The sequence below is a fragment of the Anolis sagrei genome, chromosome 3, assembly GCF_037176765.1.
Source record: "Anolis sagrei isolate rAnoSag1 chromosome 3, rAnoSag1.mat, whole genome shotgun sequence".
Taxonomy (NCBI): domain Eukaryota; kingdom Metazoa; phylum Chordata; class Lepidosauria; order Squamata; family Dactyloidae; genus Anolis; species Anolis sagrei.
In genome coordinates, this window is record NC_090023.1 from 205965526 (window position 1) to 205992113 (window position 26588).

A 26588-nucleotide genomic window follows, 5' to 3' on the forward strand; every position below is an offset into this window, starting at 1 on the left:
ATCAACTTCAACATTTCAGATCATTTTATAGAAGTAAATACTGCCTCTCCCATTTTCCCATCTGGCTGGGAGAAAAAAAACCAACATAGAAAAGCAAACTCATTGTCCAAGGTGACTTTCAGGCTTAGGAGATGCATAATCCTGAAATTACAGATGAAAAATACTATAAAATACATCTTAAAGAATAAGAGACCTCACATGGGATGGTTCTAAATGAATAGCAGGCTCTTTATCAAGAAACTCTTCTTAAATTAGAGGAACTAAACCTTTTCATGGAAAATATTTCAACATAATTAACATTGTTGTTGATTAAGGGAAAGATGTCCATAAAACCATCACAAGACACCACACCAAGGTGAGCATCCCAAAAGAAACCACAATAATCTCCTACTGGATTCTTCTCCAAGCCACAATAATAGATTCATAGAACGATAGACTCATAGAGTTGGAAGAGACCACATAAGCCACCTAGTCCAACCCCCTGTCATTCAGGAAAGTACAATCAAAGTATCACTGGGTTGCTGTGAGTCTTTCAGTCTGTATGGCCATGTTACAAAAGCATTCTCTCCTGACGTTTCACCCACATCTATGGCAGGCGTCTTCAGAGGTTATGAGGTCTCTTGGAAACTAGGAAAATGGGGTTTATATATCTGTGAAATGTCCAGGGTGAGAGAAAATCTCAGAGCAACCCAGTGATTCCAGCCATGAAAGCCTTTGACAACAAATCAAAGTTTCCCTGAGACAGATGGCCATCCAGCCTTTGTTTAAAAGTGTCCAAGGAAAGAGTTTCCATGACACTCTGAGGCAGAGAGTTCCATGGTTGAACAGCTCATATGGTCAGGAAGTTCTTCCTAATGTTCTGGTGGAATATCCTTTCCTGTAATTTGAACCCATTGCTCCAAGTCTTCCCAATCTTCTTCTTCCCAATCTAGGGATCTTTGGCATTTACCATTACTTTTCTTTTGCAAGAGGTCAACAACCAGGCAAGAAGTAGTATCATAGACTCATAGAGTTGGAAGAGACCTCATGGGCCATCCAGTCCAACCCCCTAACATGCAGGAAAGTACAAAGTTCCCCCTGAAAGATGGCCACCCAGCCTCTGTTTACATTCCTCCAAGGAAGGATCTTCCACCACACTCTGAGGCAGAGAGTTCCATTGCTGAACAGCTCACAGTCAGGAAGTTCTTCCTAATGTTTAGGTGGCATCTCCTTTCCTATAATTTGCACCAATTACTCCGAGTATTCCCTATCCTCTCATAACATCCAAGATCTACCGATCATAGAATCACATAGTTGGAAGAGACTTCGTGGGCCATCCAGTCCAACCCCTTACCAAGAAACAGGGAAATCACATTCAAAGTGATCCTTGACATTCACCACTACTTTTCATAGAATCATAGAGTTGGAAGAGACCTCATGGGTCATCCAATCAGACCCCCTGCCAAGAAGTAGGGAAATCATGTTCAAAGCATTCACAAGAGATGGCCATTCAGCCTCTGCTTAAAAGCCTCCAAAGAAAGAGCCTCCACCACACTCCAGGGCAGAGAGTTCCACTGCTGAACAGCTCTCACAGTTAGGACATTCTTCCTAATGTTCTGGTGGAATCTCCTTTCCTGTAATTTGAACCCATTGCTCCGAGTCTTCCTAATCTTCTCATGACAACCAAGATCTACAGAGTTGGAAGAGACCCTGTGGGCCATCCAGTCCAACCCCCTGCCAAGAAACAGGGAAATCACATTCAAAGTGATCCTTGGCATTCGTCACAACTTTTCATAGAATCATCGAGTTGGAAGAGACCTTGTGGGCCATCCAGTCCAACTCCCTGCCAAGAAGGAAAATCACATTCAAAGCACCCTCAAGAGATGGCCATCCAGCCTCTGCTTAAAAGTCTCCAAAGAAGGAGACTCCACCACACTCCAGGGAAGAGTTCCACTGCTGAACAGCTCCCACAGTTAGAAAGTTCTTCCTAATGTTCTGGTGGAATCCCCTTGCCTTGAACCCATTGCTCCAAGTTTCCCAATCTTCTCATGACAACCAAGATCTACAAATCATAGAATCATAGAGTTGGAAGAGACCCCGTGGGCCATCCAGTCCAACTCGCTACCAAGAAGCAGGAAAATTGCATTCAAAGCTATCCTTGGCATTCACCGCAACTTTTCATAGAATCATAGATTTGAAAGAGACCCTGTGGCCCATCCAGTCCAACCTCCTACCATGAAGCAAGAAGATTGCATCCAAAGCTATCCTTGGCATTCACCACGACTTTTCATAGAGTCATAGATTTGGAAGAGACCCTGTGGGCCATCCAGTCCAACCCCCTACCAAGAAGCAGGAAAATTGCATCCAAGCCTATCCTTGGCATTCACCACGACTTTTCATAGAATCATAGATTTGGAGGAGACCCTGTGGCTCATTCAGTCCAACCCCCTGCCAAGCAGCATGAACACTCATCACATTCAAAGCACCCCCCCCCCCCCCGACTTTTGTTTTGTAAGAGGTCAACAACCAGGCAAGAAGTAGCAGCATCAAGAAGAGGGCAAGACTTACTTGAACCTGCCTTGGCAATGCTGGCAGAGGTCTCCCACCCAGCCCTGGTCGCAGAGGCAGGTGGCGTTGACACATCGCCCCGCGAAGCAGGAGGTCCTCTCGCAAGGCTTGGCCTGGGAGACTTGGGCATAGAGCACCAGGTAGAGTAATCCGTAAAAGAGCAGCCAGGTATTCATCTCCAGGAAGGAGGAGGTGGTGGTAGAGGAGGAGAAAGGTCTCCAGGCGCCCAAGAGCAGAGGCGGGCCTCCCATCCTGCGCAGGACTTTCCCCAGTGACTCCATCCACATCCAAGGAGGAAAGAAAGGCAGATTAACCCAGTTCCTGGGAGGAGGAAAACAAGCCTGGCCACTCCATGCAGGTCGGGAAAAGAGCAAGGAGAAGAAGAGCAGGAGGAGGAGAAGAGGCGTCCTGAAGATGAGTTCAATTTGGAGAGATGGAGAGAGGTCCTGGCAGCACCTGTGGGGGGAGGAGAGAGGTCTCTCTCCCTCAGGTGGAAAAGGCCGGCCTTCCTCCCGCCTCCTCTTCCTCTTCCTCCTCAGGGCTCATGGCCCGCCGGCTGCCATCAACGCAGGGCTCTCCCCTGACCTTGGCTGGCTTTCTCCTCGCGATGGCTGACCCTCCAAAGAAGCCACAGCCAGCCCCCAAATGCAATGCAATGCAACGCAGCCCGCCCTTTTCCCCCCACTCAAAAAGCCTCCCTTCAGCTGCAGAAAAGGAAGAAGCAGCTCCCTCCTCCCAGCATCCCAAACCCGACTGTGGAAAGAGAGAGAGGAAGGCAGTCCTCCTTTTCCTCTTCCTCCTCCTCCTCCAAAATGAGACTTAAAAGCCCTCTCCTGTCCCAGCTGACAGTTTGGAAGCAGCCATTTTTAAAAGGCTAATTGTAATCTGCTTTCCGAGGCGAGTGGCTGAAGGGGAAGAGAGGGAGGGAGAGGGGGGGCTCCATCCCTCCTCCTCCTCTCTCTCTCTCTCTCCTCCTCTTTCTTCCCTCCTTCCTCCCTTCTGCTCCGCCTCCTTTTTCAATTTTTTCCCTTTTCCCCTTCAGACTGAGCCCCTAAAAAGGGAGGAATCCCTGCAAACGTTTCAGGAATGGGCTGAAGAGGGGAAAGGGAAGGCTTTTCCTTCAGGGGGAAAGTTCCCTCCCCAGCTGCCCCAGCAGGGCGCCTTTTGGGGACTGAAGAGTCGCGCAAGGGGCAGAAGGAAGCAAAGAGGCGCTTCCTCCCGTCTCTCCTCGCTCGCTGCCTGCCTCCTCTTTCCCTTTCTCTCTCTCTCTCTCTCTCTCTCTCTCTCTCTCTCTCTCCAGCTTTTTGCCAAAGAGCTGGAGGCATGAGAAGAGGAGAGAGGGGGGGGAAACTACCGCACAAAGGAGAGCTGAGCATGTGCGGCAGCAGGAAGGGGAGCCTCCTTAAAGGAGCCGCGCGCCTCTCTCCGCAATGGGTCCCGGGTTGGCTTCTCTCTCCAGCTCATCTTTTCCCAAGGAAAGAGCGCCGGGACTTCAGAGAGTATTGTCGAAGGCTTTCATGGCTGGAATCACTGGGTTGTTGTAGGTTTTTCGGGCTATATGGCCATGTTCTAGAACAGTGGTTCTCAACCTTCCTAATGCCGTGACCCCTGAATACACTTCCTCATGTTGTGGTGACCCCCAACCATAACATTGTTTTTGTTGCTGCTTCATAACAGTCATTTTACTCCTGTTATAAATCATAATGTAAATATCAGATATGCAAGGTGTATTTTCATTCACTGGACCAAACTGGGCACAAATACCCAATGCACCCACATGTAAATGCTAGTGGGGTTGGGGGAGGATTGATTTTGTAATTTGGGAGTTGTAGTTGCTGGGGTTTGTAGTTCACCTATAATCAAAGAGCATTCTGAACTCCACCAGCGATGGATTTGAACCTAATTAGCCACACAAAACTCCCATGGCCAACGGAAAACACTGGAAGGGTTTGGTGGGCATTGACCTTGAGTTTGGGAGTTGTAGTTCACGTATATCCAGAGAGCACTGTGGACTCACACCAGGCATGTAGTCAGGGAGTGGGGGACTTGGGGGGCTTCAGCCCCCCCCCCCGAAATTCTGATGGTGGTCCGCGAGAAGACCTTACTGGTGCATGGGGGTATTCGGGTAATAATACAAAAGGTTTGCTAGGGTAGACCCTCTTTCACTCAGACTCAGCCCTCCCCCCCCCCCCCGAACCAAACTCAGCCCCTCAAACCAAACTCAGCCCCCACCCTCCCGAAACAAAATCCTGGCTACGGGCCTGACTCACATAATGGTGGATCTGGACCAAACTTGGCACAAATACTCAATATGCGCAAATGTGAACACTGGTGGAGCCTGGGGAAAATAGACCTTGACTTTTTGGAGTTGTAGTTGCTGGGATTTATAGTTCATTACAATCAAAGAACATTCTGAAGTGCAGACTGAAGTGAAACTTCCTACATGGAATCCCCATGACCATCAGAAAATACTGTATTTTCTGATGGTCTTTGGTGACCCCTCTGACACCCCTTCGCGACCCCCTCAGGGGTCCCGATCCCCAGGTTGAGAAATAATGTTCTAGAAGCATTCTCTCCCAATGTTTCACCTGCATCTATGGCAAGCATCCTCAGGTTGTGAAGTCTGTTGGAACTAGGAAAATTGGGTTTTCCTAGTTCCAACAGATACACTACAGAGCCTAATCCAGAGGTCCTCAAACTTTTTAAACAGGGGGCCAGGTCACAGTCCCACAAACTGTTGGAGGGCCGGATTATAATTTTTTTAAAAGCATGAATGAATTCCTATGCACACTGCACATATCTTATTTGCAGTGCAAAAACACTTTAAAACAATTTTTTTTGTCATGTCAGGAGCGACTGCAAGTTGCTTCTGGTGTGAGAGAATTGGCCATCTGCAAGGACGTTGCCCAGAGGACGCCCGGATGATTTGATGTTCTTATCATCCTTGTGGGAGGCTTCTCTCATGTCTCCGTATGAGGAGCTGGAGCTGACAGAGGGAGCTCATCCGCCTCTCCCCGGATTCGAACCTGCAACCTATCAGTCTTCAGTCCTGCCGGCACAGGGGTTTAACCCACTGCGCCACCGGGGGCTCCATACTTTAAAACAATGCAATAATGTAAATGAAGAACAATTTTAACAAATATAAACTTATTAGTATTTCAATGGAAAGTGTGGGCCTGCTGATGGCTGATGAGATAGGATTGTTGTTGTTGTGTGCTTTCAAGTAGTTTCAGACTTAGGTTGACCCAGAGCGAGGGCTGGGTAAATGATCTTGAAGGGCCATATCCAGCCCTCGGGCCTTAGTTTGAGGATCCCTGGCCTAAGCTATTCACAGGAATTGGATCCAAAGGTGTAAAGACAGACAGGCACTTACAACAGAGCCAATTCAACAACCTAAGATAAGAATAATACCCGAAGAAGATATTGTGAAACAAGGAAAACAACCCGGGAGAGGGGTTCCTGACATTATGTTTTGATGAAGAATCTTTTATAACACAGAAATTAGGAACCCCCGATGGCACAGGGGGTTAAACCCCTGTGCCGGCAGGACTGAAGACCAACAGGTCACAGGTTCGAATCTAGGGAGAGCGCAGATGAGCTCCCTCTATCAGCTCCAGCTCCTCATGCAGGGACATGAGATAAGCCTCCCACAAGGATGGTAAAACATCAAAAAAGAAAACATCCAGGCATCCCCTGGGCAACGTCCTTGCTGACAGCCAATTCTCTCACACCAGAAGCAACTTGCAGTTTCTCAAGTCGCTCCTCACACGACATAAAAAACCCACAGAAATTGTTACTTTGGAAACTGAAATCTCATTATATTCTAAAAACATTGATAAGCAACTTTGCATGAGGTCATGAACAAATGAAGAATAACCTGGTATATAGTAATGGTCATTTTGGAAGCTTAAATTTCATTGTGTTTACAGAATGTTGAGAAGCAACCTTTTATTTATAAACAATTACTAATCAGTAGTATTACTGTTCCCATGTTACGTTTAATGAAGATTTTCCTGTAATATAAAAATTGTGATTTGCAATTTGCAGTTTTTTGTAATTGTTGTTATAGATATCTGTGCATGTTACACCATCAAATCAAATCAAATCATTTATGTCGGTCATTGACCAGCACAGAAAATAGTCACATTTTCATACAAACTTGGTATGTTTGGTACATTGAAAATATAAATATAACTACTGAAGCACAATATGGGTGAGGGAGCGAAAAGGAAGGGGAAACAGGGTAAAAACATACAATGCCCAGATCCATCACCAAATTGTAGATTCAGAGAAGAAGATTACTGGACACACAGTTAACTTTTGGGACTAGTCATTCCCTGACGGATTTTGTATGCTGCTGCACAGAACTTTGCAACATTTTAGGTTGTAGCTGAATTAATATCTGCAAGTAGCATGGAGGTATAAAATTGTCCTGAATGGCCTGGGTGCTTATATAACAGAGGCAAGATAAACCTGGCACGGATATCCCTGTAGAACGGGCACTGAAGGAGCACATGTTCTATTGTTTCTACATGACCCGAGTCACAGGGGCAGAGTTGCTCTGGGAAAGGGATCTTCCGGTAGCGGCCTTCGAGTACAGCTGATGGGAGAACGTGGCATCGAGCCAGGGTGAAAGCCCTTCGATGAATGGGAACCTCTAAGTTTGTTAAATATGCCATAGTGGAGGCAAGATATCTGCTGTCTTCATTGATAAGGAAGGTTGGAACCGAGGCCAGATCTAGTTGTCACTTTGTATCTGTGATACATTGTTTAATAAGTGCTTTGGCTTGATTGTAATCCATAGCGAGTAGTAGACCTGGAGAAAATCCCAATGAGGAGATTTTTGATGCTACCGCCTGCTTCCATGTGGATTGGAAGTCATCCTTCATGGTTAGTGGGGCAAGACCAAAGGGTGCATGGGATAGTCTGAGCCAGAGGTTGAGTATGGCCACCCACACCCTGGCCTCCACTCTCATAAAGCCTGTCTCTAGTCGCAGGGTGGCATTAGAAACACATTTTGTACCTGCAAGTCCGATCTCAGAAACTTTGACTGAACCAGCTCTAATGGGGAAAAGTTACACCATCAAACATAGAGCCTGTCCAGACAGTACCTTTATTGTGGTATCTACCCACAATAAAGGCAGGGTTTTCCAGACAATGTTCTGGACAGTCCTGAATTAATTCACTATGTGGCGAATTAATTAGATAGTGGATTTATTCCACGCCTTCATGGAAGGCGCAGGATAAACCCACTACTTCCGGTGTCTGGACTAAATAAGCCCGGTAAACTGGGAATACCCACCCCCGTCCCCGAAGCCCCCAGATCTCTTTGAAATGTAATGAAAATATCTGGGCTGGGTGTCCAGATGTTTACAGAATGTTGATAAGCAACCTTTCATTTATAAACAATTACTAGTAATCAATAGTATTACTGTTCCCACGTTACGTTTAATGAAGATTTTCCTGTAATATAAAAAATTTGATTTGCAAATACGGAAGCAAATACGTTATTTTTTAAATTATTTTTCAGTTGTTTGTTTATGATAGTGATAGTTTATTGTTTATGATAGTGATAGTGATTGTTTATGATAGTGTTTATGATAGTTAAACGTTATTAAATTTCCAAACTAATACTCTAAGAGGAGACATGCATATGAAACAAACATGGTTTACTCAATTGTTGTTTGTCCTGATGCAGTTTACTCAATTTTTAAAAGCTTTGTTTGTTAACAGTTAATAAGTAATTTGGTTAATAACAAATTATTTATTTGAGTTAGAGGACACTGATCCACTACAGGGATCAGTGTAAACTAGAAATATCTCCTAGTCAATTAAGAGTGGCAAATTCTTAATATTAAATTTGAGAATCTCTGAGAATATGCATACTTTTGTGTCCAATTGAATCACTGCCTCCTTTTTGCCTCCATTCTCCCAATAAGGAAGTCTGGTCTTCAGACATAATTGTTAGTGCACAGATTTATCACGCAGAAGCCAGAAATCTCCAATCTAATCTGCATTTTTAATGATCAAGTATCTAACAAGCCCATTCTTCTGTGGGCCTATCTTATCTTAACTGTATAATTTAAAGGGTGGGAGTACGGAAGAAAGGGGGTAGATAAAAAATAGAATGGGTAGGGTAAGGAGGAAGGGGGAGGTTTGAGGGGAAATGGTCATAACAAAGTATGTGCAAGATTACAAGATTTATTTCAGTTTATTATACATACTATTGCAAAAGATTGTGTATTACAGGATAATAGAAATCAGTGCAGACTAAAATCATTAAAAGAGGAGGAATAACTGAGGAGAATCACAATGTTCCAACACTCCAGAAAGACTCCTAGCTCCTGGAGGTGCAATGGGTTAAACCCTTGTGCCAGCAGGACTGCTGACCAAAAGGTCGGTGGTTTGAATCTGGGGGACAGAGTGAGCTTCCATCTGTCAGCTCCAGCTTCTCATGCGGGGACATGAGATAAGCCTCCCACAGGATGATAAAACACCCAGGCAACCCCTGGACAACGTCCTTTCAGACAGCCAATTCTCTCACACCAGAAACGACTAGCAGTTTCTCAAATCATTCCTGACATGAACAAAAAAACTTCCATGGGGGTAGAGAAAACACCAAGCTTTCAGATTTAATGGGTTTGACATTCTCAAAAGGAGCTTTGACTCCTGCTAAACAAATCACTTCTCCCATTCTTCTTTCTTAGTCTTCTTTAATCTCAGATGCCTAAGCTCAGATCTTCTGCTCTGACAATTATGTTGCCTTCCCAAAGAAATCACACAGATTTTTTTTTGTTGTGTCAGGAGTGACCACTGGTGTGAGAGAATTGGCCGTCTGCAAGGATGTTGCCCAGGGGACGCCTGGATGATTTTTGGATGTTTTATCATCCTTGTGGGATGCTTCTCTCATGTCCTCGCATGAGGAGCTGGAGCTGATAGAGGGAGCTCATCCGCCTCTCCCCGGATTCGAACCTGCGACCTGTCGGTCTTCAGTCCTGTTGGCACGGGGCTTTAACCCACTGAGCCACCGGGGGCTCCATCACAGATTATCCTGCTTAACAACAGAGTCATTCCTAAGCGGTCAGTTCCCAAAGATATATCAAATATCTATTGTGAATGAGGCAGGACAAATTATGAGAAGGGTGCAGAGTGGTGATGTATGTCACAGAGCAAGTACAACCAAAGATCATTGTTCCTATTACACAGAGTGAGATTGGCAAAATGCCATACTGTTCCCTGGATGGAGCTGCATTCCCACTAAAGGGCAGACACGTTTGGACCTCCAGTTTTGTCACTGGAGGTCCAAATTGGCCTGACAGCTTGGCCACAGATTTAATTGATGTACCAAATATAGATTTTACTGGATAGTCCTATCAGAGTAGTCCATGCACTAGTTATTTCCAAATTAGATTATCATAATGTGCTGTACATGGTGCTGCCTTTGAAGATGTCTTACAGCAGCGGTTCTCAACCTGTGGGATACCAGATGTTTTGACCTTCAACTTTCAGAAATCCTAACAGCTGCTAAACTGGCTGGAATTTCCTGGAGTTGTAGGCCAAAACATCTGAGGACGCACAAGTTGAGAACCAATGACTTAGAGACTACACCTAGCAGAAAGATTACTGACCAGAGTATCATATGGGCACTGGTGAGCTACTTGCTGGCTTGTTTTATATAGTTTTATCTTGTTTAAAATATTTTATCGTTTTAATATGGAACTGTTTTATATTGTTTTTATGTATATGCTATTCTGTGATCCCATTATAAAGGGCAGAGGATAAATATCTTAGTTTATAAATGAATGGTGCATTACAGGAAATCTCTCGGAAAGCCCTAGTGAGTTGATAAGATCATAAATTAATCAGCAAATTATTTCTATCTTGGATTAGAAAAAACTATAACATTGGAAGGAGGCAATTTTCAATTACTGAAGTTACTAAAGATGTGTAGGTTGAATTACTGCTGGCAGCAATTCCCCATGAAAGTGTTAACTGCCTTTCCAATGATTTTTTTTTTAAATAGAAGAATTCCCACCCACCCCTTATCTAGAATCAGTAATGCTCTATCCAAGAAACATTAAGTAATGTGATGGTTTCTTCAGATACTGATAAGGTAGTAAATACCTCATGGAATGAGACAGAAAGAAGGATCACTTTGTTCTTCTTTCCAGAGGTTTTCATTACAAACAGGTATGATATTATGCCTTTCTGTTGAAGACCAATATACATTTGTTACTAGAGTCTCCACTTGCATGAAAGAAGCTAATACTAATAATATATTAATAAAATATAATAGGTATTACAGTTGTATAATAGCTATTATATTACATTGGAATGAATTACCTAGCTTGCAAATACTTTGTCTTATGTATTATACAAAGGAATGGAGCGAGAGGAATTTCTCAGTATTTTAGTTTGTTAATTATCCTGAATAAAATGTGATACAGTCCACTGAACAACTATCTGCAGTTAAAGAATGGATGTGAAACCAGTGGTTCTATTAATTTAAGATTATGTATTGAGATACAAATGAGTTCAAGCCCAGCTTTTCATTTCATACCACATTAAGCAATCTGTGCTCACACTAGCACAGAATGAGGAAAGTTTTAGAACATGCCCACCTTCTATTCCCCATGATTTTTAAAAGATCTGTTTTATGGAAGGTTTTTAAGAAATCTCTCTTAACTTTTATTCTTTTTACTAGCTATGAAAACTTGGCCATTCTTTCAAAAACTTGCCAATGCAATTGAAGGCAATTCTGGTGAGCCCTTGCCCTTCAGTTTTGTTAAATGTTGTCCTTTAACAATTGTTTCAATTTAACATTGTTGCAGCAAGGCTGTTTCCCATATATTTTAAATTCTCTTCTGAAGGATCTGCTCCCAATCCCTGTAATCTGGGGAAATATGAAATCAAACAGTAAACAAAATTTTACATAAACAATGAATGCAAAGAATTGGACCCTTAAATATATATCTACCTGCATAAAACAATCAAGCAGTTATGTTGGCTCATTCTAAACATCCATAGAGTTGAAATAGCAATTTAAATCATATTGATCATTTTTAAAAAACTGAACAAAGTGGAGTCTTTGATATACAGTGATACCTTGACTTAAGAATTTAAGTCATTTCCGTGACCGTATTCTACTGACGTTTAGTCTAGTTGTGTCCAAATCTGGAGGGTGGTGCTCATTCTAAGCCGTAGAGCCAGTGTTGTCCATAGACACCTCCAAGGTCACATGGCACTATTACCTTCCTGCAAAAGCAGTACCTATTGATCTATTCACATTTGCATGTTTTCAAACTGCTAGGTTGGCAAAAGCTGGGACTAACAGCGAGAGCTCACTTTGGTCCCCGGATTCAAACCACCAACCTTTCAGCCAGCAAGTTCAGAAGCTCAGTGGTTTAATCCACTGAGCCACCAAGGGTGTGTAAACTCAACTGCAGAGAACTTCGTAAAGCTAAAAACTAAAGACTTACATTGAGAGGGTATGTTGTCAAGCCATGACACAGCCCCTCCCCAAATTATCTTTAAAAGACTTCAAGCAAGATATATGATTTTCTCTTTTTAAAAAACACTTTTCTGCTCTTTCAAAGTTCCACTTTTCTGAAACCACTGGAGACTCTAGGGGGCCCCAGCAGCAACCGTACCTCAAACTATATCATAATTAATGTATTAAACGATATTCTTGTATAGCTTGTATTGATTGTATACTGTATCAATTCTTAAATGTATAAAATTTCATCAAATGTCCCCCAGTGCCTCCTATTTCAATAAGCTTTTGGGAACAGAGATTGTTCAGCCATCAAAAGGTCCCTCCGGCAATCTCCTTAAGGAGAGGAGAGACAAAAGTCTGGATCACAGTCGTTCTATTGCATGCAGGTGTGATAGTGTTTATTTTCAAACTAGTATTTCTCCCAATTTCTTTCCACACCATGATTACTGTGAGAAAACGGGCTGGAGTGATAAAGTCCTTGTACCAGCAAATACCAATGCAGTCTATGAGATAAAGTAATACAATATCGATGGACCTGAACATTAGACTGTAAGAGTTCGACAGCAGCACTAAATGAGATTGCTCAGCCATCAAAAGGTCCCTCCAGCGATCTCCTTAAGGAGAGGAGAGACAAAAGTCTGGATCACAGTAGTTCTATTGCATGCAGGCGTGATAGTGTTTATTTTCAAACTGGTATTTCTCTCTATTTCTTTCCACAACATGATTACTGTGAGAAAACAGGCTGGAGTGATAAAGTCCTTGGACCAGCAAATACCAATGCAGTCTATGAGATAAAGTAATACAATATTGATGGACCTGAGCATTAGACTGTAAGAGTTCTACAGCAGCATTAAACTTGGAAGGAAATTCAGAAGCCATTTAGGAGAAACAAAAAGGTATAAAACATGGGAGAACTACCGATATAAGCCGAAGGAAAATGAGAACATAAATCCTTCTAAATTAATAAAACCATAGTTTGTGAGCTGAAACAACTGTAAGCTTCAATCATTTGCAAACATCTTCATTTGCTTCTAGGTTATTCTGCCTACTTATGAACAAATGTGCCCCGTAAAGTATGCTTTTAATCAGGATTGCAGTTGCTATAAGAGCCCAAATTACCTGTATATAAACAGGATTTTTATATAATAATGGGATCTTAATGAAACGAATAGCGACTTAAGTCTTTCTCCATCTCAGCATAGGTGGTGTGCTATGACAATGTAATAAATGAAAAGAGCTGTAATCCTCATTGTCTTGAGATACTGAGGGTATTTCATTGAAATTATATTTTGTAATAATAGTAGCAGTAAGTGAATGTGCTAAATGGAGATTCTGTTAGGCTGGCAGCTGATAGACTCCAACTGAAGATGATTAAGCAAGAAAAAGATTTGGGATAGGATGCCAAGGATGGGTAGCGAGTCCAATCCAGGCATATAAACACGAGTATTTCATCCACACATACAAGGAGGAATAAAGCAGTTTTCTCAATGCAGTGGGAGGAAATAAGCAAATAAAAATTATCCACAGTATTTCCTCTGTATTTCACCTTCCTAAGGTGCTGCACAGGAATTATTCTGAAGAGAAAATCATGGAATTCTTTGTACAGAAAGGAAGTTTTCTGCACAGGAAGACTGCTTTCTGTAGACTTATCCCATTTTCTGCACAGGCTGCCTGCTTTCTACTAAAAAAAAAAAACAATTTTCAGCTTTGGAAACTCATTTTCTATGTGAAGGGAAGGAGGGAAAATGAAAAAAAAAACACTGTGTTTTTTGCCACTAATTAACTCCTGCAGAACACTACAGAATATCGAACACCAAGAGAAAAATTGCATGATATTCTTGCTGTTTTATTGTTCTTTCTGGTGGGACCTAGCTACAAATTATTACAAATATCCTTTCCATTTCTAGCTTGACTCACAGAAGATGGAATACAAATGGCATGAGACAGACAAGCAAATAAGAGATTTCAGAAAATAAGAACTCTTGGTCCTGAAGTGAAGAGTACCAAAATAATATTTGAGAAGATTGGTGGGACTAAGAGTGCTTCTACACAGGATGGAAATCTACACTAAAGCAGGTTTTAAAAACTCACTTTGTCACAGATTTGTGTCCCCACAAGCCCCAAAAAAACAGGCTTTCCTGGGAGTGAGTGACCAAATGCCATCCCTTAAAAATAAGCTTACTTGGCTACTATAACATTCCTCCTCACACCCTCCTGGAGTGAGGAAATGACATGCCAGGAGACCGAGGTGTGTGTGGGGGGGGGGGGGGGGCTGAGGAGGAAAATCTCTCCTTGCAGCCCCCCCCCTGCCCCCGGTCTCCTGGTGTATTATTTCCTTATACCAGGAGGGCATGAAGAGGAACATTATGGCTGCCAGGTAAGTTTAACTTTATTTTTAGGGACACATTTGGGGTTTGGTGGGGAGGGATGGTGCCATCTCAAAATGGCTGTGTAGATTGGGCCCAGCAATTGCATGACATGGTCCCAAGGCCCAATCCACACAGATCCACACCTGGGAAAGCCCAAATCATACCATTAGATCTGGATCTTACCGGATGTTTAATTAATTCGGAACAAACCAGAGAAACCCTGGTTTGTCCCAAATTAATTTGGTTTCATGGGAAACATTGTCTGGATGTCTCCAGTAAAACCGAGACAGATCCCACATTGAAGTGCCTTTTGGGGGGGGCTAATTAGTAAAGAAAGTGTTATATGTTACTATTTTAGTTTTATGCTTATCCATTTAGATATATTGTGGTACAGAGATGTATCCAGTGCCCTATTCATGCAGAAGAAGGAATACTCCATTTTAAAAAATGCTGTATGTCATACAAAGTCATTCAAAAGAGCAGAATCCTGAATTGTGTAAAATATGTAAATAAAACATTGTTTTCTAATCTGCTAATTTCATGATTTACATTTGTGCCTGGTCTGAGTGAAGGGATTCTATTGATCTGTAATCAAATGAATCCCTTTTCTTTTGATTTGGTATTTCATCTTCTGCATAATTTCTTTCTTGAAGATATGAAACATGGAAATACACTTGCATTTTTAACAGTGTCTTATATCCTCAGCAGTGTTTTTACAGACACCAAACTAAGTGTGATTAACTTACTTTAATAATTTCTTTAATAAACTCGAGTGATAAAATGAGGTAGAAAGGAGAAGAAAGATTTTTTAAAAAATTAAGAATACAATTATTGGGGGCCATGTAATTGTGTTTAGTGTGTGGAGGGGAGGGTGTGTTGTTTTTTTGTGGTGTGTGCTGGGGAAAGCATTTAATTGTGTTGTTTAATGTACAATGACATTTAACCTATTCTATTCTCTATATTTGAGGGATACATTATACAATTAAATTATAGCATTTCAAAACTATATTATCAGTATAACGCAATGACACTGTTAATCATTTTTAGGATGTACAAACATCAAGGATGTACAAGAAACAGCCATATATTACTTATGCTAATATGAAAGGTGTTGTGGATGGTCCTAGTTTACATTTACAAAAACCAGGCATGTAGCTGGGGGGGGGGGGGGGCTCAGGGGGCTTCAGCCCCCCCCCCCCCCCCCCCGAAATTCTCATGGTGGTCCACGAGAAGGCCTTGCTGGTACATTATTTAAACTGTTATGTTTATTCATATCATGATCTGATCACCATGCTCAATATATCCCATATGCATAGGGGTATTGGGGTAATGATACAAAAGGTTTGCTAGGGCAGACCCTCTTTCACTCAGACTCAGCCAAATCTGTGAGAAATCTACAAAATCTTATCTAGGATCAAATCACATGACTCTCAGTGAGTCTTACTTCTGAATAGACTTGAACAGAACTGCACTGTGATTCAAACATATTGAAACTTTGAACTCAGTCCAGTTTAAAAAACTGAGACAGATATAAAATATTTTATCAGATCATGAAGAAAGCTTCGGTTCCTAAAGTATGTATTTTGTGATGCCAATCAGACATACTAAAAGCCATCATACTGTGATCTGGTTTAGAAAGGAAGGAAGGTAAGAAGGAAGAGAGCAAGCAATTCAACGTCCACTACTTGAGGCCCATGCTTTCATCCAGGTCCTAGAACTTTGGATCAGTTTCTCTTGTGTTTTTATTAGCAGTTGTACCTGGTTCAATTATGACTTATGTATCTTTCATGAAATGCCCTCACTGCGGAAGAAGATGCAGATCAAGAACAGGGCTCCACAGTCACCTATGGACCCACCGCCAGGACACCGAACTTGGAGGACCATCATCCTCGGACTACGAGGGATCACCTAAGTAAGAAGTAAGTTTCATGAAATGTGTACACTAATGTAAATTTTATTATGTAGTTTCATTTGTTTTTACCCCAAGTAATTATGTTTAATAGTGTTTGAAGTATTATTTTAAAACCTTGAAAGTAAGCACACTACTGCTCTCTTGCTCTTACCACTTTCAAAGATCTCTCTTAGGTTCAACTTCTTGTTCCTCCCACTGGGGTATAAAATGTGTGCATGTTCTGGGGTCTTCATCCATACCAGGTACTGCAGTGGTTCTCAACCTGCTGCCTTCTTGGTCTTCTTTGGTTTTTTTCTTTTTTGCCATGAGCTCCAAAAAGTTCAGTTACTTTGATAGTTTAGGAATCTTTTGGAGCCAGGTGGATGAAAAGAAACACTAACAACAGCTAACAGGGCTTTACGTTTCAGAACAGTAACTTAAGCTAGCAGACAATTGCACAGTAAGACAGCTATGTTTGGAATTGTTCAAAGAGGTAATGTATCACAGTGTTTCTCTGTTTTTGCAGATGAAACTTTGGATGTGAGTACCTCAGAACATTTACCACTCTTGGTAAGGTATGTTGATGTTGAAACTGCAGGAATAAGAAAATGTTTTGTGAAGATAATTGATATGACAGGTGGAGGATTAGCAGGCATTATTTTGAAAACACTGGAAAAAAATGGACTGAACCTGCAATACTTGTGTGGGCAGGGCTATGATCGGGCTGCTAATATGAATAGTCATATTAGTGGAGCACAGGTAATTATATCGCAGAGGTATCCAATGGCTGTCTACATCCACTGCAGTGCTCACTCACTAAATCTAGCCTTAGTAGAGACTTGTAGCATTTTACCTGTCAAAAATTGCCAAGGAACAATATAATCAATAAGTTTGGTTTCACAACCCTGTGTTAACTATAAAGCCCAGCAACTACAACTCCCAAATGACAAAATCAATCCCCCACCCCACCAGTATTCAAATTTGGGTGTATTGGGTATTTGTGCCAGTGAATAAAAATACACCCTGCATATTAGATATTTGCATTATAATTCATAACAGTAGCAAAATTATAGTTATGAAGTAGCAACAAAAATAATTTTATTGTTGGTGGTCACCACAACAGGAGGAACTGTATAAAGGGATTGTGGCATTAGGAAGGTTGGGAAACACTGGCTTACAATATTTGGTATTTGTTGGCTGTCCCCCATCCAAGTGCTAACCAGAGCTGATTCTGCTTAGCTTCTAAGATCAGATGGGCTCACCTACCTTTAGGGTATTTAGGTGGAACTACAGCCTTTCCCACTGCAAAAAGACATGGCTGTCTACATAGAAGAGTGAGAAATGTCTAAAGTTTCCTATTAAAAAAAACAGAAAATAAACCTAGCACATTTAATGTCATGGGTGAGTTTGCTACTTGGCAAGAGATGACAAGTAATTTGTGGTTCTAAAGAAAAGAAAAGCAACACAGCATGAAATGCATCTCTAGTTGCTATTGTTACCTGAACTTTATGGGCTCCAATGTAAGCAGAAAAGCGTGGGTGATAAAATGAATGTGGAAGTAAGAATGACAGTAGTGTCTAGCCACCAAAAGGAGATTAAAAACCAGAAATATTCTGTCTGGGAAGACAAATCCTATGAGATTCATTCTACCCATATTCAGAGAAAACTTTGACCTGCTAGTAGTTCACCATGTCCAATCAAGGTTTCAACCCAGAAATAAAACTAAATACCCTTTTGATACTGCAGTAGAAGTATTTGCACCTAATAGTAATCCAGGAATTTTGGCTTTGTAGTGTGAGTATACCGTATCCACATGCATGTGGAAATACCATATTCAGCTTGTTTTCTCATTTGGTTGAGCAAGTAAATAAATCAGAGAACAGAGAGAACTTTGTGTGACATCTGGTTATGGTAAAGGGTTTCCAAACAAACCAAAATCATAAACTACCTTTAGAATTGACTTTATTGTTTTACAAGACTTTGCTTGTGTGAGCGAACTTAATCATAACTGTTATTTCTAATGTCATGTGAAGCTCTTCAATTTCCAGATAATAATAATAATAATTAAATAAACTTTATTTCTACCCTGCTACCATCTCCCCGATGGGGACTCAAAGCGGCTTACATGGGGCCAAGCCTGGACAACATATTACAGCAATAAAATCAAAGCATATGCAACAGACAACAACAACATTATTAAAATGACATTAAAAAGAGAAAAAAGAGAAAAAAATAATAAAATAAACATTCCAATAAACACAATCACGGTAGTGATGACAATGGGCGGGCCACTTGTTCAGGATAAAAACAGTTACCAAACTATGATGAGATAAAATAGGAGCAGGACGTTTATAAGGAACTCATAAAACACAGAGAGTTGTGAAGCTGAACATCCTATTTGGAGGGCACGAACTCCATTAGCAGAAAATGTTGAGGGGTGCAAAATATGCTGTGCACCTACTCACCAAAGGTGCAGCAGAAAAGCCAGGTTTTGAGGTTCTTTTAAAACATTTCTAGTGAAGGTGCTTTCCTGATCTCCCCAAGTAAGGAGTTCCAAAGTCGGGGGGCCACAGAAGAGAAGGTTCTCTCCCTTGTGCCCACAAGACTAGCTTGTGAGATTGGTAGGGCGAAAGGAGGACCTCCCCCAAGGAACGAAGGGCCCGGGTTGGTACATCGAGAGAGATGCGGTCACAAAGGTAAGCGGATCCCAAACCATTTAGGGCTTTGTAGGTGATAACCTGTACCTTGAATTGGGACCAGAAAATAAACGGCAGCCAGTGGAGCTCCTTAAACAGGGGGATTGACTGCTCCCTGTAGGTTGCCCCAGTTATTAATCTGATTGTTTCACATATATATTATTAGGGCAGATTGAGAACTGTTTGTTCAGGTCTTGGTTTATTAAGACATAATTTCTGTTTATCATTATGGTCAAGGTGCTGTTAATGCAAATATATGCTAACATAACTTCACTAGGTCCCACCGTTGTTCAGGTGGGTAATAGATACCCCACATTGTGTGATACTTGATTAGCTCCCACTCAACAACTGCACAAGGGACTGTACTTATGCAACCTTTCCAAAAGTGCAAGACTTGTTGTTCATTCGTTCAGTCATCTCCAACTCTTCGTGACCTCATGGACCAGCCCACGCCAGAGCTCCCTGTTGGCCGTCACCACCCCCAGCTCCTTCAAGGTCAGTCCAGTCACTTCAAGGATGCCATCCATCCATCTTGCCCTTGGTCAGCCCCTCTTCTTTTTGCCTTCCACTTTCCCCACCTAGTAATACAAAGTCTGTCACGGCCTCTACATTTTCTCCCTCTATTTCCCAGTTATCAATCATTCTTGTTGCCATAATCTTGGTTTTTTTGACGTTTAGCTGCAACCCAGCTTTTGCGCTTTCTTCTTTCACCTTGATTAGAAGGCTCCTCAGATCCTCCTCGCTTTCGGCCATCAGAGTGGTGTCATCTGCATATCTGAGGTTGTTAATGTTTCTTCCAGCAATTTTCACCCCAGCCTTGCATTCATCAAGCCCCGCACATCGCATGATGTGTTCTGCATACAAGTTAAAAAGGTTGGGTGAGAGTATGCAGCCTTGCCGTACGCCTTTCCCAATCTTGAACCAGTGCAAGACTTACATAATTATATTTACACTTGTGTAGTGTAGGATTCCAGTCTATATGGAAACACAGCTCTTGGGCTTTCTCTGTTGAAACCTGTAGGGGTTTTTTTCAAGAAAAAACTGGATTAGTTTAACAATATTGTTGTTGAACACGAACCCACCCACCAATGCCCACCGCAACAATTTATAGTTTCCCAAGCGTGCAACAGAGGTTTTCTCACTGATACTTTATTGTTTCAACTTCTTAATAAAATGTATGCTTTCTTTCAAATTTCTGCCTACCTTGTATCTTTTAATATTATTTATATCCTTTTGTGTGTATCTGCAGTATATATGATCTGTGTCAAAATATAACTAGACAAGTCTCAGAGGTCTTTACCTTTCAGCCACCTCACCCAGGCATTTCCTGGGTTGTTCTAGCCACTGCTGTTTATGGCAAAGGTAATAATTAAGGTCCATTGTGTGTATGCATGTAGAACAACCCTTCCAAGAGGCAGCAAAGTCATCAGAGCGCCAGCCTATCAGGGCACGGAGCCAAACTGGCCCTTCTTTTTGGTCAATTTGGGGAGGGAGCGAAAGGCTTGAATAGCTGTCAAATGTATAAAACCTTGTGTATCTGTTTTAATGTTATGCTGTACCTTTGAAAGCATTTGCTTGTACACACATTCTTTCTGACCAGATCAAATAAACCTCTGTGGCTTGTCTTCACTCTGGTAAATGAGTTTTCTGTGATTTTGGTTTAGCTTGAATGTTCGCTGAGCATGGATCCTTTTATCTACGGTTCTAGCTCTAAATTTGACTACAATATGATTGCATCAAATGTTGGTAAATCACTTTGGAAAAATTTCCCAGAACAGTATCCAATTGGTTCATACATTTTCATGGAATTCTTTGAATTGAATGAAATAGGGTCTTACTATTTCAAATTAGCAAGTGTTGAAATAGTTGATTTAAGCAAAACCAGAGCCAACAATAAGCAAACTATGGATTGAAGATCTATAGTTTACTGAGACACTTCATTTGTAAGCAGGGGAAATCATGCATCAACCTGCTCCTCTCAGTTGGACACTGAAAACTTAGGTCCCTAAATTGTTGTATTGCACAAATCTATCTACTGTGTTATCTCTTGATTGTTTTCAGCAATTCATTCTACTTCTTGTCTCCTATTTGCAAAGTCCCCACTTTTAGAAACTGAATCTGAATACTGGAACTGAATTGAGATTTTTGTCATTCCAGACACAAATTTACTCTTGTTTCCACCAATATTTTCATTTCAGAAGGATAATTTGGAGCAGGAAAGTCATTTTGTTACAAGTGTTAAAATAATAATCAAGAGTTAGAAATGTAGGTGACACTCCATATTTGCGGGTTTGACTTTTGTCAGTTTGATTTTTCATAGATTTGATTTAAATGTTCTCTTTTGAAATCTCTAGGTCTACCATGATGATAGGTGATGATCTGTGATGACCTAGAAATTCCTCAACGGGTCTGCCATGTAAAAAAATTGATCTCTCATAAAAATTTCTCCAGCAAATGGAAAAGGCTGACTGTACTGCAGTTTATCCAGGGATCTACCGATAAATTCAGATCCATGTTTGGTCACCCCTGTTTCATATTATTATTCCATAAGCATTTTCCTCAGTTTCCACAAGACCTTTAGAATTTCTCCCCCAATAATAAACATATCACTCAGGGACATATATATATATAGTTCCGGACTGATGTTGTAACTACTACATCAAACACCCCAACACTCCTGAGGTATGTGTACATTTCACTTCAGTTTTCAGTTCTGTTGAGCAAAGTATTCTGTGCTTCCAAATACATGCCTGGCATTTTAGTGATTTATTTCTCATCTAATTTTGCTAGACATCACTTACTGGAAGCTTTTTTAATGAGCGCTTGGAGAGGCTGCCTATCCATTATGCTCTTCAAGAAGCTGAGACAGCACATTTGTTCAAATCCAGGATTTGTTTGGCTCCCTTCCAATGCTCGATCAAGTGTTAATGTATTTTAAAATCCAATTCTTGTATAGTAGATCAGTGACGCTGATGCTCATTCTGGCTATATGCAAGAACATATATATAACTCTACAGATATTAACTCTGGAACCTCCAGTTGTTGTTGGACTCCACTTTCCTTGCCACTTGTTCTGTCTGCTGGGATTTGCAGTCTGGTAACATCTTAATAAGTTCCATTCCTTTGCTATACAAAAGCAGAAGAAGATATCTTCAAGAGTAACTAAGGGAAGCTTTTTACTAGAAATGAAGGAACTGTTCCACAGTCTGTGCTTAAGGTATTACATCAAGTACAAAAGAAAATATTGAAACACATATTTTTCAAAATAAAAACATGAAATTTCTTAAAATATTTTTAAAATATTTATTTATTTATTTATCGTGTCAGAAGCAACCAGACATTTGTATTACATTTTTAACAAAACAAACAAACAGACAAAACACAAAGTTTTCAAGCTTGGTAGCTGATTAAATGTCCTTTGACCAGTATAACTTAGAAAAAAATGTACATGCAGAGGGGAAAATACACATTTTGAAACACCCTGTACTTTGGAAGGAAGGAGGAGCTGAGAAGTGTGGTATAGTGTTTTGATTGTTGTACTAGGACTCTGCAACCAGAGTATTAATCCTACTCTGCCAAGAAAACCTACTGGGTGACAATGGGCAAGTCACATTCTTTCTGCATCAGAAGAAGGCAATAGAAAACCCATTTTTAAGAAATCTTGCCAAAATAACCTCCGTGATAAGTTTATCTTATTATCATTATAATTCATAAGCAAACGAAAAGCCCACAATACAGACTTGGCTTGTAAAACAGGTGAGCCACCTTTCACAAGTTTTCTTCTTCTGCTGCATGTACTTTTCAGGAATGTCTGAAATATTATCTAGAACAGTGTGGGATTGGGAAAAGAGACACTATGGTCCTGAAGTGAAAGTGGAATGTATTAAAGTGCTTTCTAGCAGATACTTCTGCTGGATCCAAATTTCTCCATGGGAAGATGGAGCCTTCCGCAGATAGCAGATAGCTGAATCTGCAGGTAGATTAACACACTACTAGACTATAATTGTAAAATAAAATACCTAGTTTTACCATGCATTCCACAATTACTATTTGTGTTCCTTTTCTTGAACCATTTCTGAGAATCAAGGAACCTCTATGAAGTTATATTTAATGTGGAGGCTGCAGTAGAACAGGGGTCTAAGGAGAATTCACCCAGGTTTACTTAAGCATTTACTGCTGCACTCACACAAGCCTTGGGTCCAGATTTTTGGTTACAGTATGGTAGATGTGCAACCAAAGAGACCTCACTGTCCAGAAATAAAGTTACTTATTGTGGGTCCTAACCTACTGCTGTGAGGGCAACTGAACCTTTTTACAAGCCTTTCCGAACAATGCAGCAAAACCATGTCATAGCAATGTATTGTCGAAGGTAACAGCAAATATAGCAATCTGATCAACTGAATCCATCACTTGTGAGAACCCTAATAAGTACATCCCAGTCAGTTACATGAATGCACACCATAAATGCCATGAATCTAAATGCAAACCTGCAACAAATATAGAGTCAGACTGTTAGCATAATTGTCAACAATTTTGCCAAATAACAAGTGAAATGAAGTGGCAGAGTCAACCAGATAGGGAACATGAATACAGAAGGTCAGTGTTTATCATAAACATGAGCTTACTCATTATAATAACAGAAGAAATCTAAAGTCATATTATGGAAAAAGCCTTGTAATATGCAATTTGTAATTCAAGGAAAAATCAGTATATCTATAACCTCTAGGAAACAGTCCATAAAAAAGAAGTCTTTATGAGCTCTTCCAGATGGGGAAAATGTGCCAGGAGGTGATGGTATTTGTCTCTGTAAGTCACAATTGTTTAAAACACATTAATGACATTTAGCCAACCAGATGTTGTTTCAGGCTGTTTTTCATTCTTTTATGTTGCATTCTGAAACATTTTGGTCTTAGCCAAAGGACAATGTGTTGTTTTTTTCCTAAACAGGGGTCTACATTTGTTGAATCCTGTCTGATCCTGGATGCTAAGCAGAGTCAGATCTGGTTGGATTGACAACTGCCAAGGAATACATGTGCTGCATGTTCTATTTCAGAGGAAATCAATGCAAACCACCTCTGAGTAATCCTTCAGGGGTGCAACACAGATGCATATGTCAGCAGGCAACACAGATGCATATGTCACCATCACATAAACTATTATTATTATTATTATTATTATTATTATATTTTATTTTATTTTATTTTATTTTATTTTATTTTATTTTATTTTATTTTATTTTATTTTATTTTTATACCCCGCTTCCATCTCCCCGAAGGGACTTGGGGCAGCTTACATGCCCAATCAAGCCCAATCAACAGAGTTAGAAACATAGCACATTAAAATGTATGAAATCAAATCAAAACAGCATAACAACATTATAACAAAATATAAAACAAGGATCAAAACCATCAACAATAGGATAATACAAGTTTCAATATGGGTGAGTGGACTGGTGGGGCTAGGGCAGGGCTAGTGAGTAAAGTTCATACGTCATGTAGCAGCAAGGATAAGAGCAATATAAGAGAGTCATTCTAACATTCTAACAGAACATCCACGACTTTACATCTTATAAACTGTGATAATTCATGCAGATATGTCCATTCTCTCATCTGCTCATCCACCCACCCATTTTCTGGGTGTTTCTGCCCTCTTTTACTCCTTTCCTCTGTAGAATTTCCTCTTTTAATTTCCTCTAGCCTTTGCAATAGAGCAGTGTTTCTCAACCTGGGGGTCGGGACCGCTGAGGGGGTCGCGAGGGGGTGTCAGAGGGGTCGCCAAAGACCATAAGAAAACACAGTAATTTTCTGATGGTCATGGGGATTCCATGTGGGAAGTTTGAGCCAATTCTATCGTTGATGGAGTTCAGAATGTTCTTTGATTGTAATGAACTATAAATTCCAGCAAGTACTACTCCCAAATGTCAAGATCTATTTTCCCCAGACTCCACCAGTGTTCACATTTGGGCATATTGAGTATTCATGCCAAGTTTGGTCCAGATCCACCATTGCATGAGTCCACAGTGCTCTCTGGATATAGGTGAACTACAACTCCCAAACTCAAGGTCAATGCCCATCAAACCCTTCCAGTGTTTTCCATTGGTCATGGGAGCCAAGTTTGGTTCAAATCCATCGCTGGTAGAGTTCAGAATGCTCTTTGATTATAAGTGAACTATATATCCCAGCAACTACAACTCCCAAATTACAAAATCAATCCTCCCCCAACCCCACAAGCATTCACATTTGGGTGTATTGGGTATTTGTGCCCAGTTTGGTCCAGTGAATGAAAATGCATCCTGCATATCAGATATTTACATTATGATTTATAACAGTAGTAAAATGACTGTTACGAAGTAGCAATGAAAACAATATTATGGTTGGGGGTCACCACAACATGACGGACTGTATTAAGGGGTCACAGCATTGGGAAGGTTGAGAACCACTGCAATAGAGCAAGAAAAGATGCTAGGAAAGATGACAACCCTTCCCCCAAACACACACTAGTTGATTTCAACTTGGATTGAATCTGCAAGACTGGAAAAGGGAAGAGAGAGACCTCGTATACTTGAGCTATTATTGGGCTTCCCAGCACAGGACTCTACTGCGATAGAGTATATAAAGTATCTACATCTATATCTTTATAGTGCAAAAATGATAAACAGTGATGATGCTATTGCTTGAACAAGGATCAACATTCAATCATACACACACATACTGTGTCATTAGCACCACTGGAGGGGACTGTCTACAGAAGGGCAGGTGATCTTTTGCCATTGGTTCTCAACCTGTGGGTCCCCAGATGTTTTGACCTTCAATGCCCAGAAATCCTAACATCTGGTAAACTGGCTGGGATTTCTGGAAATTGTAAGCCAAAACCCACAGGTTGAGAACCACAGTAGGCAAACACCGCAACCCGGATATTTGTTTTCATCATTATTTTTTACAACTTTTCAAAGATGAATTTGGAATAGACTGCCAAATAGTTAATATTTTAAGAAATATTTTTAAAACAGTTAAATTTTAATTTACACTTTCAATTATACAACTCTATTGTTTTTGGGTTGTTGTAGGTTTTTTCGGGCTGTATGGCCATGGTCTAGAGGCATTCTCTCCTGACGTTTCGCCTGCATCTATGGCAAGCATCCTCAGAGGTAGTGAGGTCTGTTAGAACTAGGGAAAAGGGGTTTATATATTTGTGGAATGATCAGGGAGAGACAAAGGACTCTTTTCTGCTGGAGCTAGGTGTGAATGTTTCAACTGACCACCTTGTTTAGTATACAATGGATTGACTGTGCCTGGAGCAAACTTTTGTTGAGAGGTAATTAGATGTCCCTGCCTGCTTCCTCTCTGTTGTTGTGCTGTTGCAAGTTTAGAGTTTTTTAATACTGGTATTATTGTTTTTCTATTTTTATATTGTTTTTCATGTTTATATTTGTATATATCTGGTACTGGGAGACTGCAGAAGGAAGTTGAACAAAGGAATACTACAAGGCAAGTGAATAGATTGAGTTAGGGAGCTCAAGAACAATAACAACATCATGTTTGAACTCTCACACTGTCTGGCATAACTGAAGAGAGAGAAAATAACTTAAA

The 26588-nt window shown here is 40.8% G+C and overlaps 1 protein-coding gene across 1 annotated transcript in view; it reads right to left on the reverse strand.

Annotated features, from left to right (window-relative positions):
• Window positions 1–3872, reverse strand: part of ATRNL1 (attractin like 1) — a 678126-nt gene extending 674254 nt beyond the window's left edge. Inside the window, exon 1 of the mRNA XM_060768490.2 lies at window positions 2548–3872. Within this exon, the coding sequence (XP_060624473.2) occupies window positions 2548–2834 (287 nt within the window). The 5' untranslated portion in view covers window positions 2835–3872. The remainder of the gene's footprint in view (window positions 1–2547) is intronic.
• Window positions 3873–26588: the final 22716 nt, after the last annotated feature.